The 20,446-nt window shown below is 32.1% G+C and overlaps 1 protein-coding gene across 1 annotated transcript; it reads left to right on the forward strand.

Moving 5' to 3' along the window:
* Window positions 1–4: 4 nt before the first annotated feature.
* Window positions 5–20,089, forward strand: LOC111002196 (leucine-rich melanocyte differentiation-associated protein). Its single transcript, XM_022272331.2, has 6 exons — window positions 5–226; window positions 9,310–9,395; window positions 10,943–11,084; window positions 12,731–12,870; window positions 18,232–18,437; window positions 19,603–20,089. Exons 1-6 carry the CDS (start codon window positions 176–178, stop codon window positions 19,680–19,682), a joined length of 705 nt encoding a protein of 234 aa, XP_022128023.1. The 5' UTR covers window positions 5–175; the 3' UTR covers window positions 19,683–20,089.
* Window positions 20,090–20,446: the final 357 nt, after the last annotated feature.

Below are 20,446 nucleotides of genomic sequence, written 5' to 3' on the forward strand. Positions count from 1 at the left end.
AAGTTTTACTTTGTTTTGAGTTGGAATCATACTCGCCGTTAAAATTTGCATTTTGCATAAAGTTTCACAAGAGTTCTCGTGTTGGTATGGGGTTAAGTTTGTTATTATTAGGTGAAAAACAATTCATTTAATATTGGTAAAGCACTTTAAATAAACAGCATACTTTTTTATCGCTATGGAAGGATCACATATTAACAACTTTGCATTATCATTTAAAAACAATCGGGTGAGTCCAAGTTTCTTTTGTAAAATATATTAAAAAAAGAAATATGATATATTAATAACTATAACTATCTTGGTGTATAATATGTTTATTAAAGGTATTTACAATTTAAGTAACAGTCTCAAGTCCACTCTTAAGATTATTGAGATTCTTAAAAAAAATTTAAATTTCTATTGAATATAATTTTTATTATTAAAATGCAGTTTAAAATAATAATTATAAAAAATTACTTTCTTTAAAGTAATATTTTATCAATAAAACTTGTATAAATAATTTTGTAAGACTTGTTATCAACAACAATTGAAGTACTTGAGAGAAATATTGAACAACCTGAGTTCTCAGCTTCTATCAAAAAATTAATATAAAAAAGGCTATGCATAAAGAAAACCAGCATAGTGGTTAGGGATACTAATAATATAGTATAGTTATTATTTGGTTTCAATCTATATATACTTACACAGAAATTATATACTTTTAATTTACTTTTTTTTAAGTTTCAAGATAATTACTATCAGACTATTGATTATTATTAGACATAGTCTAATAGTATGCTGAGATTCACAGCATACTGCCAGCTTAGCACCGTGATCTTAAATCCAACAACAGTTCTCTCTGTACAATGTACATACTAAAAACCATTGAACATTATAAAAAAATGTATATAGATTATATTTATATAAGCAGCTCTCAGGATAATGGACCTTGAAAATATAATTAATTAGTAACACAAAGGGAATAAAATTAAAGAGATTGTATATACATTTTTGCAAAAAACTTTGTGATATAAAACCAACTAATAAAACAATTATTAGTTCTGGATTGAAGAACCTTAGCTTACTATAAACAGAGAGGAGATAACTTGATTTAGAGTTATTAGTACAGTTTTATTTTCTTCTCAAATTCAGTTTGAAAATTATACTGTATACTGTATTAACCAGTTATAATTGGCACCCACAGTCCTATTATAGTTGCATTATATCATAAACCTTAAATGAGATTTGAGTATATAAATATGATTTTTATTGTTTATAACCATAAACATATTCCCAAAAGGTGAAAAATTTTCTGTTTTCAGAACATACTATAAAAATTAACTTTCATTGCAAATATCAAGACATACTTTATTCTCTTTTTATTGAGCACTAATGGATACTGCTCAACACTCTTCTCAGATCCAGTGCAGGAACCAATTACTGGACATTTATGCTGTTGACCTATATAAATAGGATTTAATAGTCTGATCGGCTAGCAGTCTACATATCTGCTCTTTTAATTTATAATTTTGTTTCATAATTTACTTCTTAATGTTTGATTCTAATAATGCATTTGCTGCTGGACATAGTTTAATAGTTATGTATTCCTTTTTAACCCGCCGCCATACTATTATCTCATTATAAAACCTCTCTGTTTTTTTATTAAATTATGGACTTACAATGTCTATGTTGTTATTTTTTTGTATCAGTACAAGATATCCGCGTCGTTTGTTATACAAATATTAAAATGTTTGTGTTGTTTTCACTAATATTCTCTTATATAAGGAATATTTTTGTTGAGAATCAAATAGCAATATTTAATATGAGTATTTTATTATTTACTTTGCTTGAAAGTTATCTTTGTCCATTAGCAATAATAAAATTAATGGTTATAATAAGTAACTGGAGTATATTGAAAAGATTAAAAAGGCCACAATATACATATAAACATACATACATTTTGCAGTTGAAAACTTTTATTATTAGTGATGATGTGTGCCGAATCTCATTTGTTAGTATTGTGATGGAGGGGCAGGGAAATATCCAATATTATCAGGTAAAGACTTATTAACTTCTTACAAAAATACTGAGAATTTTAATAATAAATAATAATAATTTTTTTATTGTTTCTCAAATTTTTACATTAATAAGTGAGTATGAGACACCCCCCGTAAGTAGTCAGAGACACTTGTGTTGGGGTAATTAAAATAAAGAATTGTTCATTAAATTCAGTGTATATTAACTAATTGTAATTATTATTATTTAAAGAATGCTGCATGTATCAATGTATCTAAGAAGTTTTATCACGGATATAGGATACAAGGCGAGTGTTTATGGATTTTTTTCTGAGGCAATATTTTTGGATGAAGTAAAAAATATATTTGAATATTCCTTATTGATAACATAGTGATGGTTTTGTTTAAAATCCATAAATAACACTACAAATGTATCTCTTTTTATTTCAATCAATAGAAATAAAACATAATTATGAATACTGAAAGGAAATTCTTATTTACTGTCGTAGACAATCGGCTTAATAAGATTATGTCTAAATACATCTCTTTAATGAGATCATTGTGTTCTATTCAACTCTCTGAGATAAAAGCCTTTTTACAAGGAGTGACGATTTCCGCAGGTAGTGTCGTGAAATGTGTAAGGAAATCGATGATAGATGGAATAGGTTTTCATGTTAATACAAATCAAAAATCATTTATTCATGTTGGTAACATAATGTACACTTATGAACGTCAAAATAAAGAAATTTTAAGTATTTAAATGCTTCTAATTTTTCAATGCAAACGCCAAATGTCGAAAAAAATATAAATTCAGGCCAAACACAACATCATGTTGACGAGACAATGGAGTTAATATATAATAGGAATTATAGATTACCTTATGTATGACAATTAATTTTTAACGAATATATTATTTATTCTCCGGAATACTCATTTCCTTTCGATTCATAACATAAAGTAAAATCACTAATCAATATATATATTTTTTATTTTTTTTTATTTTCTCGGTAATGTAGCCACAAAAGTGAAAGAAAATTGCGCAACTTCAAATATTCATACTTCATAGATTTTGAAAAAAATTCATTAGATGTGAAAAAATTCAACAGACGAGGCAAAGAATAGTTCTGGTACAAAATTTAATATTTCAACCGTATTTTTCATTCCATACTACACACATTACTGTCTAGTGGAGCCTATAATTTATGACATAATTATCTGTTCAATACTTAACAATAGGGTATTAGGAGCTCTTTTATTGTCTTTGTATGGCTTTACTATCAATGACAGATCGTTCAAAGGCTGGGCAACCAGCTTAATGGCCCTTGCAACCGGAAATCTAGCAAATAAATATTTTCCTTCGCTGTATTTTTTGGTTTAGATTACGATACTACAATATATCGTTCGTTTATCCCGTTACTGCAAGCTGCACATTAATTTATTTTGGCAATTCGATAAAAAATACATGGGCGTATATCATTAATTTCAGGAATCAGGAATTTTTTCTCCGCCTCTGAATACGCGACCCCAAGTGATTCCTTCATGACACAATGTAATTAATATGGCAAAAAACAACGAATTAGAATTACTGCCGTAGAAGAGACGGTAGTGTTGAACACATCTATCGGAGACTCAAGATCTTGTATCTAATCCTCTGTAGTTCTACTCTGAATTTAACAAATCAGAACATTTGTATGCAGTATCCGCGTAACCATAAAACTTGCTATGTTATTTCGCATACGAGTATACGATAGAAATATTTAACACAGACAGTTCAATTAATCGAATTAATTAATCAGCAATAATTATTATTGCTGTCTATCTATATTTTATTGCAACATAAACATACGATTGTATCGAAGTTCACTATTAATGAAACAGTCGTTAATAACAGGTTCCTACAATCGGTGGGTAGAAGCAAAGAATAATTTTAATAACGCGTCTAATTAATATTCATTGTACACACACCCACACATCTGTAAAATATTGTGTCAATTTTTATTTTGGTACTAATTCAGTTTTGAATCAGTAATTGTAATATAAATCGACGTACACAGAAAAAAAATCATATTCCTTATAGGTTTTTGTATAATTATTTAATAAATCACTAGTTAGTTATTTAGGCCTAGTAAGACGTGGCTAGCACTATATATATAATTACCTTGATTCTAGTTTAATACATCACGACTACATGATCTCAACGCTAGGTGTAACAGAAAGTATTAATTTAGATAATGTATTGAGTTTAGCTAACAGTTTCACTTAACCCATTTTGCTACATTAACTAGCAGAATGGCTTGGGTCACTTTAATTAGAGCAATGTACACTTATCAATGTTTTTATTGTACTTGTACTACACATTTCTTTGTAACATAAAGTAATCCAAGGCTAGGTGACCTTTTGAAAAGGTCAAAAACAAGGACCTTATAGAACAAAAAAATTATATAAACTTAATATATTATTAAACTTGTTTACAAAATTTGGGTTTTACGATACAATTTAAGTGGCAGTATGTAATATGACTTTATCTGAATAATAATTAATTACTTATTGATTTGTCACGATAACCCGAAGTCAAATATCGGATATTTATGACCGAGTAAACTTTAAGAGAAACACTTTAAAAAAGAGTTATCAAAAGTATTTTGTTATCTCTTTTCGAAAGTGCGTTAGATATCGTTGCAAGTATAATGCTAGTATTTTAGAGTTTAGCGGGTACGTAGAGAGTAAGTTTTGAGGGGACCTCTTTTCAGTGGTCTAAATAGATAAATAGTTGATATAGTTCATATGATAAAGATATCACTAGAAGAAATAACAAGGAAACACAAAAAATTGTGTTTCCTTGTTATGTATATTATATAATTGGATAAAAATCCAATTCTTTTGTCCTATGTAAAATGTTGTGCACTCTATTGGGACTGCCTTACCTTTGAGTTCATATGTTTCGAAATCCCTCAGATATTATCTACATGCCTTCTTTATAGAAACATTGGGTTTTACATAACGCAGTACTAATATAATTTATTTACCCTTTTGTAATTGAATTTAGTAACCCAAAACACTAACTTATTTAAAGATGAAGTTTCGTATGGACTAAATATAAATCAGCTGTTAACATAATTACTGAGTAAAATTGGACGTGTCAAAAACTCAAAAGTCTCTCTGTCAGAATAAATGATTTATTAGGGTTAATGTATTCATAATACTTCTAGACTTTAAGACTTCTGAATTTTAAGCTGCTAAGCAAATTGTAATCGTTTAAGCCTGCTCACAAGAACTCATAAAACGTTTATTCAAATCCCTCAATAGATAATTCACAAGATTGCAAGCTTGTCATATTCTTTGACAACATATGTACAAGACTGCAAACCAGTACAGTATTTCCCACTTAAGTTCATAACAACCCTTGTCGATTACAATTGTAAACTATTGAGTTTCAGGAATTTGTGGCTTCCTATATGAACCTCCTTTCTGTGTCTATGGAATTTGTGGCGAGACAAAGGACCCTTCATATCTGTTTCATTCATATTGATGGAAATGTTAGACAATTTCGCGACAGTTTTGATATTGAACTCACTATATGTGGCTTCATGCGAATACTGAAATCGTGCTTCCTAACAAATGGGTATTTATTTCTGTGCCCCAAAATCGAGATGTGTCGAGCACAGAATAGAGCACAGAAACATAGTTACATAGTAATTGTATCGACTCGATCGTATACGATTTTTTTAGTGCGAAGTACGTCTATATGTCACATACGTATTGATTCGAGTGCTTATTATTGACTCTGAGCCTTACTTAAACCGTATCAAATCCTAGCATGCAAACAAATATATACAGATATATGTTATTGCGACGTTGTACAAAGAGCAATTTCATATACGTGTAATGAAGTCCTCGGCAAATAAATGCAAACATAAAACCGATAAAGTGACCCGCGATAAAGATAACGCCGTTATAAGACACGATATAACGACAGAGTACAAATCACAGTAGGGAAATTCGTGACACCAATACGCGTATATAAAAGTTTTACCAGCAGACTGAGTAGACTGCAGACTTGAGTGGCATTTGGTTACCGAATATTTTTTGCTACTTCATAGAAATGAAAAGATTTCTGCATGACGATTTTTGATGTTTTAGAGATAGAATTGTTGTCTGCTTACGACTTTCCCCTCTCACTTGTCATTGTATATTCGGAGTAGCAGACTTCCATATTCTAGAGTATAGCAGTTAGTACGCCTCCGAATTGTATGAGTGAAAAAAGCGAAATGGCAGAAAATGTATCCTCCTCCTAACAACAACAATATCTTGAAAATTTGTAAATCCGCCACTATGTAATAAAAAATTGGCTGATGTGCTTGTGGAGAGAGGCCAGTATTGGCCTGTTCGACTGGAGGAAGATAGAGAAGGCCTACCCCCAGAAATCAATCCAAAAACTAATAATAAAGGAATGATAATAAAATTGGCTGTGTCAATATATAATTTCCTGCTAAATCCATACCGCCCTGAAATAAAAATGCAAAAGTCGGCATTTAGCAAAATTTTGTCTGAAGTTTGCGCGTGAAAAGATGTTTACCTTACTGCAAGTAACTCAGCTATAGTTACTGGAGACAAAATGGTTAAATTTGATGCGTCCAACTTATGGTGTCTATCCTGAGTTACGACTGGTAATATAGGGATTAAGAATACATATTGTGTTTCTTACAATCTTCATATTACGCATTTTACAGCGATATTCTTCACAAAAGAGATAAATAAAATATATTATATACAGCCTATATTCGAGTACCATAATAAGGATTACATTCAGTTTTTGGTATTATATTAGTACATCACGGAGTGAAGCCCTCCTCCAAATTCTTCCAATCTATCTATCTCTGTTATTTCATCTTTCCAGGGTTTTGTTGCCTCTCTCTTTTCTTTCCACTGGGTCATTCCATCTATTATATTTCTTAATATTTATGACGGAGTGAAAGCCTCCTTAAATTTCTTTCATTTATCATTCTCCCTTCTATTTTCCAATATTCCCCGCTATCTCTTTTATTTCATTATGCAAAGTTTCAGGTGGGCGTCCGCTCTTCCCATTCCAAGTAAGGGTCTTTTTGAGCGGCCACCACACCGCACCGCACGACAATGTGACCGGTTAAATTCCACTTTAATTGATTTTGTGGGGTTTACCACGTCTCTTACATTTACATTACTCCCGGGTATAGACTGAATATTTTTGAACCCTTTGATATTAATGCATTTTGTGCACATTTTAACATAATGGCTTTAATACATACGGTTATTGATTGTTCAATTACAAACAAGAGTGTTTTCATAAAAATAAATCAGTGTAATTACACCATTATAACTCCTCTCTTTCTGACACATCGTGACATCTCATTTTATCACAGAGTTTACGCTTATTATTATTATTATAGATAGAATTAAATAGATAATATATAGATATTACAGATAGAAAAAAAATGGTTTGGTCTCTGTGGCACTGTACCTTTAATGCCGGCAGAATTTCCTCCCTGTATGGTGATACTTATTCCTTAAACGAGGAGAACACCAGCTCTTGGACCACCGATAATATCTTCCAGGCGTTTACTTTATTTTTTTCTGTGAGCCCCAAGAGTTTGCCTTTAATGCTGGTAGAATTTTCTCGCTGTATTGCGATACTGAGCTATTGTGGAGCGAGGAAACAGTTTTTATCATTATTATGTAGGTGAAGAATATTGTGTACTCTATATTTGCGTTGGAAATAAATGATTATCTTATATGTTCATATAAAATTAAACTTCGTATTTTTGACTCTCGTCACTAACAATACTCTTTGCGTATGATTAAACCAGAAACGTTGTTTCTATTGGTTTATTATCTAAGTCTATAAAAATATATTGAAACACTCCATCACATATCACTTATAACACCGCTGTCAAACTGTCTTTCGCGGAGTTTGACAAGTTTTATAACGTAGTTAACGTCAAGCCATCCCTAGCTTTATTGGTTTACGAACAGTGGAAATGGGAAAATTTTAAGTTTTCGAAAGAAAAATGACGGTTATTTTACAATATACAAATTTATATTGGAATAGGTAGTGGGTAGCTTTCATAGATAATTTTGTATTAAATTTAATATCATGGTTTTTTTTTCTAGAGCAAACGCAAAGGCTCATCTGATGTTAAGTGATACCGCCGCCCATGGACATTCTCAATGCCAAAGGGCTCGCGATTGCGTTTTCTTGAAAGGCCCTAAGTCGAATTGGTCCAGAAATACTTCAGTGGGCAACGAGTTTCACATAGTGGCCTTGAAAACGCTCACTTGTGGAACGACGGCCGTCGAGGTGATAGTTACTGATACTACTACTGATACGTCCGAAGATGAAACTCAGCTGCATGATTTAATCCGAATAACTCATCTGAACACTGGTAAATACGGTAGAAGATGCAGAGTAACGTACCTCTACGTAAAGTAGGTACTTTGCTAAACTGTAGTCCTGTATAGCTAGACTCGATAGGACTCAAATCTAAGGGCCAGGTTGCAATGGCAAAATTTCTACAAGGAGCTTACAGTACACAAATTGGATTTGATATAAGCGAGTGATGCTTAGCGCTAAGTCTGGAATGCATGTTAAGGGTGGTAATAATATATTCCTCAAGTATTTTTTATGATACATTGGTCAGTCTACGTTTTATTCGTAGTTTATGAAAATATATTTTGAATGAAGTGTAAAATGCGGACCAATTTATCACACAAAGTAGGAGTTGGAATCATTGAATATTTACAATTTCAATACAATTGTTACAGAAATAAACTTCGTCTAGACTTATTTATTGGAAAATCGTTCATATTTGAATTATACTTTTATTATTGGTAGAAGAATTATGATATGTGGGTGCTCTTATAGGTATTTTTTTATTCTATAAGTGACACGACATGATCAGACGTCTCTATCTGATGCTATTTTGGTTCTAAGAAAGATAAAGTCGAGAGCTAAGTAAGCGTTTGTGTCAAAAAATGTATTGGATTTTGACATACAATAACCATTTGACAGCCTGTTTAGCACGCATGATTAAAGGGTTGAAAGTCACTATACAAAAAATATTTAGCACATATTTCACTTGAACTTTACAAAAAAACTTAATTATATTAGCGTTGTCTATGTTATTACCTATAATTTAAACATATTTTAAATAATAGGTATATTTTTAAATATGTTTAAATTATAGGTATTTGAGTACATTTGTCGAATATACCACAACAAAGGTTCTCGTAATATCGAATCATCGGCTAAATACCATAGTTTATTTTATGTGTTCTGTTACAGTTAAGTTACTGTGGTCAAGACTGTCAAAAAATCCCACCAGCTCTATGGAACATGTATGGCGCCAAAGTCAACTATTTAGACTTAAGGTATATATCATATTTGCTTTTAATTATCGAAGAATATACAATATCGAGTATCCATTTTAATAATAATTTCATAAAATCACGAAATAAAATAAAATTACTGTCAATAGTCCCTATAATTTGATCCATCACCGGAATAATCACAAAACTGGCACAAGAATCTATTACATTGTTACACCTCCCTCTCACCATATGGGCAAGAATAGGTCAGTAATACTAAATATGACTGAATGAATTTTAAAAAAATAGTCATAGACAGGAATTGACCCTGAGCTAAAGTCATGGTTTAAACGACATACCGGTTATAATAACCAAAATCAAAAGTCCCGGCTGAATTCTATTGTCTGTTTTTAAGACAAAATATTAGTAGACCTTAGATGTCGTTATAACAGATTTTGACTGTATGTATTTAATTACATTGTATCACTGAGGCATCATGGAAACTTAGAGAATACAACTCCACATTGAAATCGAGAATTGCAATCTCTATTCAATGTTACATCGTTTATTTTTGTTACTCATAAACGAAAACTTTCAAAAAAATTCTCAAAAAAGCAAAATGGCTATTTTGGGGTGAATAGTCCTTTTAGTCCTTTTTATCCTCTTATCAAAGTTCTATATACCAGAAATAGTTACAACTAAATGTTCTGTCCTTATCACTCTAGTGTAAATACGCTTAAATGTGACAAGACTGAGGGAAATTCCATTGCCATCCTCCTTATCATTCAATAATTATTAAGTATTCTTGTTATACGTTATCCTATGGGCCAGTCTTCGGCTTTTATAAAGTCCAGAACGTTGGTTTTAGAATTTTGACCGCTTTAGAATCGTGAGTGTACACCTTGTAATTTTGCTGAAAATTGTGAAAACATTTCCCTTGGGAATGACGATATTTCTGTGCTTTTCATCTGCGTATCGAGAACGAAGGCGTTTTAATCGATCCACTCTCTTTAATTGTAAACATTGATTTAGGGCATGTATATCGACGATAAGCGAGCTTCAGGTTTTTATTTATAATCCACGACAGAGTCCTGGCGGGAATTCATTTCTCGCGATAAGATTTTTTACATCCGGCTGAAAGCAAGCATTTGAAGTGTCTGTTATATGACCGACGGCTCCATAACCACTTTGTGCATGGCGATCAGCAATCCTAAAAATAGTCTTAAAGAAAACTTTAAGACCCCATTCCATATTGTAATTTGACTATGAACTCGAAAAAATATGTGAAATGGCGCAAAATACAAAAAACTTTTTGAAATAACATACGTGTTCCAAATTCAAAATAAATAAAACGTTGAAGAAAAGAAAAGTTTTATGTAACACTATTTATGGCCAGTAGCTACTATCCATTTTATCCTTTACATTTACTAATTAAGGTTTATAGTAGTTTTATTAATACAACTCCATATGCCAATAATTACGGTACACGACCTGTAATCTACTGATTACGGCATTGAACCTTTGCGTAGGCATGTTCTGTTTATGCATTGATTAAGATATTGTAAGGATATATAATATATACATATATTTAATAGCAAATTCTGTTTCAGTTACAACAGTATAGAAACATTGAAGGGGCTAGAAAAATTCACAAGATTAGAAGAACTTATTCTGGACAATAACAAACTAGCCGATACAGTTAACTTTCCCTTCCTGCCATTCTTGAAGACACTGTCTTTGAACAATAATGAGGTAATTAATATTATCTTCAAGCACTGAAGAGTTTGAATCAAAGGGAAATGGGGGAATGCAGACAGAGATCTGCGTCGTTCATTTATGTTTCTTTGTAGACAAGTTGGTGATCAGCCTTGTTTGATGTCATAGAATCAATTACGTCGATATTCTGGTTCAAGACCTCACGATCTTTATTTTTAGTAATTTTTCAAAGTTCATTACATCTTGTATATAAAAGAAATTGTTAGACACAGTAATTATAACTCAAAAACGCCTGAGCCTGGCTAAAAATTGGTGGCAGGTTCTTTTTATCGTGTTACCGTGGCACGTAACCAAAAATGTATTCTACCCGTTCGTTTGATATAAATGGTAAAACAAAACGCAACTGACAGCTAATCGTTATGTTGTCTATGGTTAAGTATAATTGAAAATATGACAAGTAGAAGTTTTGAAGTTAATCGGTTGATTTGTTTACTTCGAGTTTCTATTATTATGATGCCGATATATCATTAACATGCCACGATCAAGACGATCGAATCTTTCCGAACCGATTTTGTGTGAACCGATTTTGATGAGTTTAAGTGAATTTGAGAATAGCTTAAAGGTCGTGTCACAATGTATGGATAAAATACCAAATAGCTATGCAACAAGTAAGTATCGCGTTTTCACACTCGGCCTGCCCACTTCCCTGCTCACTACGGCTGAATGTAAATGCGGTATAAGACCCTGTAAAGGATTCCTTTCTGTCGTATGGAATCGAAAAGCGTTCCGTTATTCCACATCTTTATGGCAGAGATAATCAAGAGATATTTACATCAACATCCAACAGTTCATTAATTAATTTTATAAGCATAAGCAAAAAGCATATATTTTGCAACTACTTCGATCTAAGAAACGCATTGCGTATATAGTATCAAAATTTATAAGCATTTAATTAAAATTATAGTTAGCAAAAGTGTGCTAACAAATCAAGTATTAGCAATTTTAAATAGTTAATTCGCGTGTGCTTATGTAATGTTTTAGAAAGTTTTCTATTACTGGTTTACATCATGTAATCATGTGTGTCTTATAAACGTTATAAGTAAAACATTTTGATGGATGCGCGAATTAAGTACAAATTTAAACAACTTGACTAGACTCTATTGGGCTTGGAAATGTTTGTAGTCATTTGTTTTTTCCTACGCAAGCCTTCTGTTCCCACACGACTTTGTCTTAAGACATGCCGGTTTCCTCACGATATTTTCCTTCACCATACGAATGAGCAACTAGAAGAAAAATCTATTGAGGTATCGAGACTTTCAAGTTTCTACCCTGTCAACCTGATGTGGTCTCGTTGTCTAGTATTGTTAAAAATAAAAATAATGTGTTAAATTCATGTTTTTATTAAAAAAGGTTTTATTATTAATCTATTCCCTAAACCGCTAAGTTTTATTTCTACGAATCGTTTTGTTTGCTGTGCCACGGAATATGCTACAGTTTACTCTGATCTTTTGCCAGAAATAAAAAGGCTTTTTTACTACTGCATATACACGAATAACATATAGTGAATTTAAATATATGTTATCAAAATACCATATATTTTGCAACGCTACCATAACTTGAAATAGGTTTTAATTCCTAACTCGTAAAACTTTAGAGTTTGTAAATTATTTACTTTTTTACAGATAACCAATCTAGAGGATCTAGTCAGCAAGTTGTGTGATGCATTTCCGGAGCTGACATACCTCAGTCTACTAAGCAATAAAGCCTGCCCAAACCAGCTCTCGGATCTAGAGAAAGATGAGTCAGACTACCAAAGATACAGGTAAAACATCATATTACAGTATAATAAAGAAGAATTATTTATTTATTTCGTAATCCTACAGCTATCTAAAATTATATATACAAACTTCACTATTTGCCGACGCTTTATAGTTATAGTTTGGAGTAGAATGGCAGAAAGTGGAACTAAATTGAAATGAACAATATAAGCAAGTAATGTAACGTCATCGATTCAAGTTATTTACCTAGCTTTTTCATCTAATGGCTGAATATCATGTTTATTGAACCGCTTGAGTTTGCTGCGACATAATCGATTATTTAAGACTAAAGAGAGATACACAAGAGATAATCTCGTTCAAATATACTCTAAAGCTACTTATAGCTATAAGTTAGTATAAGTATTTAATGCGTAAAAAGCTTTTAAATCTTATGTCAGATCTGCGATGTTATCTAAAATTACTAATTCTATTTAGAACTTTCGTAATTTATGAAAAAAGAAAAATGTATATTAGAATTTGATAATCTTCGGTCGCAGACCTGAAAGCTAAATTCTTTAAACAAAATTTTATTTATAGATCTCCATAATGCGATCCATATCTCGTTAGAAAAAATAAAATGTTAAAAACCAGTTTTAAAATGGAGCACTGCACTTAATAAAATGGATTCATTTGCTACCAAATAAAATGTGTGTATAGACTCAAATGTTCAGACTCGTATTGAATTTGAAAAATGTGCCCGGCCAACAAGGTATCCATCTCTGACATGTCAAAAAATAATACCTGTCAGAATCCTACGCAAATAAAAATCTATATATTAAACATAGTAGTAGTAGTTTTAGAAGCTTTTTTTGGATGGAATTCTGAATGGTTTTTGACACACTGGAGATATGTATCTTATGTATGTCGCTTTTATTATAATATATAACTAATGGTTAATCAATACAGTATTTGCGAACATTATACTAAAAATGAATATTAGCAAATCATCGTCGTCGATCAATGTCGTGAATGCTGATCTTAGTAATTAAATAGATGAGCCCGTTACGTTTATAGATCTATATATAATTTGTTATACCCCAGTTAGTCCCCAGGGTCGTTCATTAAAACTTAACGCTTAGTAGTCATAAGATTAATTAGTACACAATATGTTAAAGAGCATTTCCTTTGAACAGCTTCAGTAAGGGCTGATGTTCAATCGTAAGTAAACGCGCGATTTTAAACCAGAGGTTGACTTTTTCTATTTATGCAATTAACACAGTGAAGGATAATATTGTGAGGAGACCAAGATGAGGCTGTTGTCTGTTGGTAAAATTTATAGATCTATGGGGTAGGACAAGGATGTTAGTATTTCTTTGAATCAAAAAAAGTGCATGCGTACAAAGTACATGTCAAAAGTGTAACTTCTTTGTAAATTAATTATAACTAAGGTAAAAGCCCCAAATAGATGATCATGTACAATTATACGGCCTGCTGATAATATACATAAATAAAAATCTGTATTTATTGCACAAGACGTTATACGACAGAATTGCCATCGAAACTTCTAATATGTAACTACTAAACGAATACATCAACTAATAGCGTGTATATTTTCTCGATCTCCCTTTCTCACTCTCTATCTATCGGTCTCAATCACTCTCTCCCTTTTCTTCGACAAAAACCCTGCAAATCTTTGTGAAGTTTGCGTAAAATATTTCCCCTGAGCACTTAAGAAGTTTCAATTCACAACAATGTCAATAAAAGATTCCAAAATCAAGAATGTCATAAGAATTTTGGAGTGCAACACACCTGCAAATGAAATGAAACAATAAATGCTTAGTACTATTAATTTATTTCCATTATCACAGTTTTTTTTTCATTGATAAAAGCTTGCCAACACTCGGCACACTTTTCCATCAAACACAAAATACTATTTTTAATATTACAAACACTTAAAGGCAAACATGACATACACGAGGAGATCATACAAATATTAAACAAAACAAACGTTAAAAAAAAAACAAAAAAAAACTAATCAAAAAATTATGGAGTTATGAATGGTATGTCGATTTTACATAGACGCCGTGACTTTGCATAAATTACTAGTGCAAATTATGATTATATTGTAAATATATAAGTGCGATGCCATCTCAGAAATGTGCTAGCTCGCCGTTTTTAAATTGAAAATACTTGGGCGGACGAAATTTGTAATTTTAAAAACGAGTTTAATTTGTGCAAATGCGATAGGATTTACTTTCGCAGGTGCGATTTGTATAATTATTTAATAACGTTAAATTATTATTATGGACGTGAACTTTTCACTATACGAATATAACTACTTCAAATAAAGAGCGTACCAATTCTTAAAAGGTCGGTAACATACTCGCGAGCTCTCTGGCATTGAGAGTGTCCATGGGCGGCGGTATCACTTAACATCAGTTGAGCCCATTTGCCCCCTGTTCTATAAAAAAAAACACGACTCTATCCAGGTGTGACAGTAGAGTGGAGCTTAATATAGAGGTGCTAACAGCTAAGCGGTTCCTTAAAATGATTGTTAAAACTGGTTTGATTCGGAACTGAATTTAAATTGTAATATCCGCCCCTGAAATAAGGTTTTGCGAGAAGCTTAATCAATATTTAGTTCAAGTAACCTATTTAATTAAATTGCGAATATACAAAACATCCGCATATTAAACTTAAAATAAGCTATATAAGTATGTATAATAATGAATCAACTTGCTAGACAATCAATAACCGGTCAGTTACAGAATTTTAAATGGCGTTTTGAACCGGTTTGGCAGACTTCCTATTATGAAATCATCTTTTTATCATAGCACACAGCCGATTTTTGCTTTATAACTTAACTCATTTTTACATTTTAATCGCCCATTCATAGATTACATTTATATATATATAATAGAGATAGCTTTCATAACCTGGCGAAATAGATATCACCTGTGGCGCGATTATTTTGTGCTGGGTTAACTAGGACTCCCTGTGCACTGAACCCCAATCGCTCTTGGCGGAACACGATAACAGACAAGCCTTGTCTTCATCAGGTCAACTATAATATCTATATATATATACAGTATTATTAGCAGCAAACAAGGCCAGTGAGTAGGAGAACATTTCAAAGTGTATTGCAAGTTTTTACGTGAGGCTTTTACGCAAATTACAACGTAACACATAACGATTACGTTTTACAGCGTCTTTATGAAGTTGGGTTTCTAGATTATTCTATGTGATTACGTGTGCTTTACTATATTTTTAAACATGATATATGAAATATGAAAAACAAATGGTATTACTGAGATAATTTAGAACATTGTTAACAATATTTAAATAAGAAAAGTATGTATCAGCCTATTTTTCAGCATATTTTTAAATTTAACACGGTTAGAAACGATTAAAACATTTCAGTCGTTAAACGTTTGTTTGAATTTTTTCCCTAACAGGAGGGACCTTGATTCTGATAAAATGATTTATCTTCTCTTCCCTGGAATATACGATTTCTAATTGTTTATATATCGCATGCTCCTAACTTAAAGGCTACAACTCTTCCACAAAAATGGGTGACCATGCGCTGCGATGACTTCCCAATTTTGATATCCCGCGGGTCGTTTGCCCTTTCTCCCCTATAAGAAAAATATCCTGAGGTCAAAATATATATCGTATATGAACTATATAATTTAATGTATCCATCAAATTCGTTAACGTGCCCTATTTGAATTAATTTGACACCCAACTTTTTTCAGCATTTCTGTGAAAATCTGACGGAAATATCTTATCAAATACCTGTGAATAACTTTTTGTCTCGATCGCTGGAGTTTCATTTTCAAAATTCGATACGATACGGGACGGGGATTGAATTATGCGTTATTGTTAATATTATTTTCGACTTTCCGATACTTTACACCACATAAATGGCAACTTTTAGGTTTAATTATTGGTAACGAAACATTTTACTATTGGGTACAGAAAATCGTCACGGTGCGTCATGTGGGGGGGGGGGTCAAGAATCTCCAAAATTGCGTGATGTAATACTTGAACGCTTCCTATATGTCGTCGCCACGTCGTAGAATTGATATGTCACGTGATATGTCAATATTTAGTAGAATTGATATGTTCCAAAGGAATATCTTGGCACAAATAATACGGAATCTCTAATAGTTTAACAGCTATTATAATTAATACAGCCAAATCCCTCTTGCTTAAAGGCGATTATGCATCTCCTGATTATTTCTATTAACTCATGGCTAAGCAAACTATTGTTTCGGTTAACCCGTGGGTTATTATACAAACACAGGAATGTCTTCTAGCTAATTTGACTGTATAATCTTGATGACGTTTCAGAAATGTCAAAAACTGACATTATATTGACTTTAAGTAAAGTTCGCTCTGAAGTCAAAAGAGTAGATTTGTTATTGTAACTCTGTCTTTCGTAATATGCACCTCAAACGGGCAAAAATGCAATTTTTAATTATATGATCTGGATGGATATTGTATATTAGGAATGCTAAGGTGGTTTGGCCACGTAAAACGAATGAATGAGAAGCGGATAACAAGACAAACATGGATAGTAGAGTCATGGATGGTTGGGTCCCTTGGATAGAATACCTGGCGAGCCCCAAGGGCCCATCTTAATGGCGTGTGATAGGTTGTTGTTGTGGGTTGGGTGTCTCAACTCGCTACCCTTCTGAATAGCAGAGTTTTTGAGAGCCAGTCCCGCATTCCTCGCGCCTAAATTTAAAAAAAGTTCTTGTACCTGGACCAAAACCAGAGAAGGGACAAGTTCAACGTTCCCGTAACCTACGAGCATGCATGGTCAATGCCTTGAAAGTGGATGAAGCTAGAGAGATATCAGGATCGTAGAAAGCGGAGATCCGTGGTAAAAGGCGTGATAAATAAATAAAACTAATATTTGACAGTCGCGAAATTTCGCGTAGTATTTGTTGGGTACACTCTATAATGTGCTATTAACGCCATTTACACATCTAAAACTAAATTAACCCGAGTTGAACAGATAAACAGTTAATGAGTCTGCTAAGTTAACTTGATTACACGATTAAAATTTAAACGACCCAAGGTATCCTAAACCACAGGAACTGTATGTGTAAAATTCGTTTTGGAATTTAAGAGATTTTCAAATAAAATCATTGCTATTCTGGTATGTAGATGATTAAGTAAGTTGATTGGTTCCCAAAAATATGTCTAAATATAATGTTATATATTAAATTCTCGTGCTCGATTACTCCTCCGAAACGACTCGATCGATTCTTATGAAATGTTTTATGCATATGGAGTTTTTGACTTACTGAATGAAAAACTTACTGACCCCAAAAAATATGTATTTTTTATGATACTGCATACAATATAATCTAGGTTATTTATAAGTTCTAAACGAAAGCATGTTATCTTTTCTCCAGATATTTCGTGATATACAAGTTGAAGAGCCTCCGGTTTCTGGATTCGAGGCGTGTCACGGATCGTGAGCGTATGGAAGCGAGCGCGCGTGGAGAATTCATGCGCGTACGCCGACCTACGAGCGACGTCATTCCAAACGATCCCGGTTCGCCTGAGCTTCGCGCCCGTCCGCTGCCGTTAGACCTCAATGCGCTTGGGAAACATAAAGGTACTACGCAGAAGTTAACTAGGCACCTCGCCAATTATTATCGCCAAATCAGGTGCCAAGTTGATTTATATTTTTATGTACGATTTCTTATAAGTGGTGTGCTGCAAACAGTTATTTTTGTAAGATTTTTTAATATTCTAATCACTCAAGTACTGAAATAGTAAATTCGGAATATACTCAATAATAATTGTCGCTATTTACGTAGCCCAAAAAATATATAAGAACCAATACACAAAAAAAACTAAATTTCCTATTTTTGCGTATTTCAACGCGGTAACTGGAGAATGATGATACAAATTTCATTCACGTTTTGATAGAAATAATTCTGAAACTTGCATAGAAACTCTTTCTTTAACGGACGGACGGAAATAATAACATATTGTTTATTCTTTATTTGAGTTAAATCGAAGACTCGTACAAAATATATGCAAAAATATTCATGACTAAACAACGCGTCTTGGGTCATGTAGAATAATATTGTTAATAAACAAAGGGTTATTTCAGCCCATCTTATATGAAACACAACGTTTTGGTAACTTTTCATTGATATTTATTTTTATAACCAATGTTCCAATCTAATGTTGGCAAAAATACTATGTAAGATCGCTTTACGATATTACTTCGGCAACGCTGTCTAATTACATAACTTTGTTCCCAAACTCAATATAATGAAACCGCTCCTTAGATACCCAATTGAAGCAGTAAATTTGAGTTAAAATAACCAACTTTGAGAATTTTCCTTGTTGGTTTTCTTAATTGAAAATATTTCGTGAAACTGCCTTCGGTAATGTAGCATCTACATATACAAGCATGTGACGTCATAACAGCCCTAGTTTACCACAAGATGGCTGATGATTTTCGGGTGTGCTTTTGTAGTAAAGGCAGATTTCCAAATTTTTTAAAGCACACCAGTAACAGTATATATGCACTATACATGCGACAACTGGGTTCGAATTTAGGATTAATTTTTAAATATTACTCTGTCTTTTTTATATAAATCCATATACATATATGAAATTGATGAAAAAATTGAGAAATATATGAAGTATATGTATATATATTAATATGAACATTTATTTAAATATCCGGACATAATATGAAATCAGGGTCATATATTCCTTTTAGGGTTAGGGTTTCATGCAACTAAATCTTTACTGTTTTTCAGGTGCTTATGGTAAATGTCTCTACAAATACACAGGAAAGCACTCAGAGGGGAACAGATTCATTTTGAACAGTGATTTGTGACACACAGTTCTCTCTGTGCCAGGATTAATAATTAAAAGTAGAACTTTTCTTTTCATATAAATTGACCGTGTAAAGAGTCAGTTTTTATGTGCATGATTTTTGTAATATTTTATATGGTTACTGCATGTTATATCTAAGTAAAAATCGTTTGTTTGTTTTGATTAGCTTAAACAATGGTATTATATAGGAAATTTGTTTCTTAAGCGTAATTTCTTATAATAAAATAAATATTTGGGAAGTTAATGGCAGGGGATGTGTAGAAAGATATACGTAAGTTGTTTTGGTGCTAAAAGTTCGATAAATATTTAGATAAATTAAAAAAAAGACTGAATTATATAATACAAATACGAAAAAAAATGCTGCCGGAATTAAAAATCAAAAGGAGTTGTCACAATAATTATAGTTATTAGATAAAATATATTTCTGTTCTCAATACTTGTTTTTATTTGTCTAGAGCCGCCTTGTTTTTTTTTCCGCCGCTGGCTGTTATACATAATTAGTCGTCATTGTAACCCTGTTTCGAAAGAATATCATTATTAGGAAAAGTTTTTGAGTCGTAAGCGGTAATTAAAATTTACATATATCAAAATTAAATACGTTTTGACATTGACATTGTAGTTATATTTTTTTATATTACCGCAAGCCCTTGGTTCGTAAAAGTACCATAATTTCAAACAGCTATTAAGTGTTTTATATTTATTCAAAGATACCAGCACTACCTTTTTAGTCTGGGCCATTCAGATCTCAACATGTTTCGTGATCAT

Source organism: Pieris rapae, chromosome 2, assembly GCF_905147795.1.
Source record: "Pieris rapae chromosome 2, ilPieRapa1.1, whole genome shotgun sequence".
NCBI lineage: Eukaryota > Metazoa > Arthropoda > Insecta > Lepidoptera > Pieridae > Pieris > Pieris rapae.

Coding starts and splice junctions, on each gene's coding strand:
- LOC111002196 (XM_022272331.2), top strand. CDS start 176: ATGGAAGGATCACATATTAACAACTTTGCATTATCATTTAAAAACAAT. Junction 9,396..10,942: donor GTCAACTATTTAGACTTAAG/GTATATATCATA, acceptor ATTCTGTTTCAG/TTACAACAGTATAGAAACAT. Junction 12,871..18,231: donor TCAGACTACCAAAGATACAG/GTAAAACATCAT, acceptor TCTTTTCTCCAG/ATATTTCGTGATATACAAGT.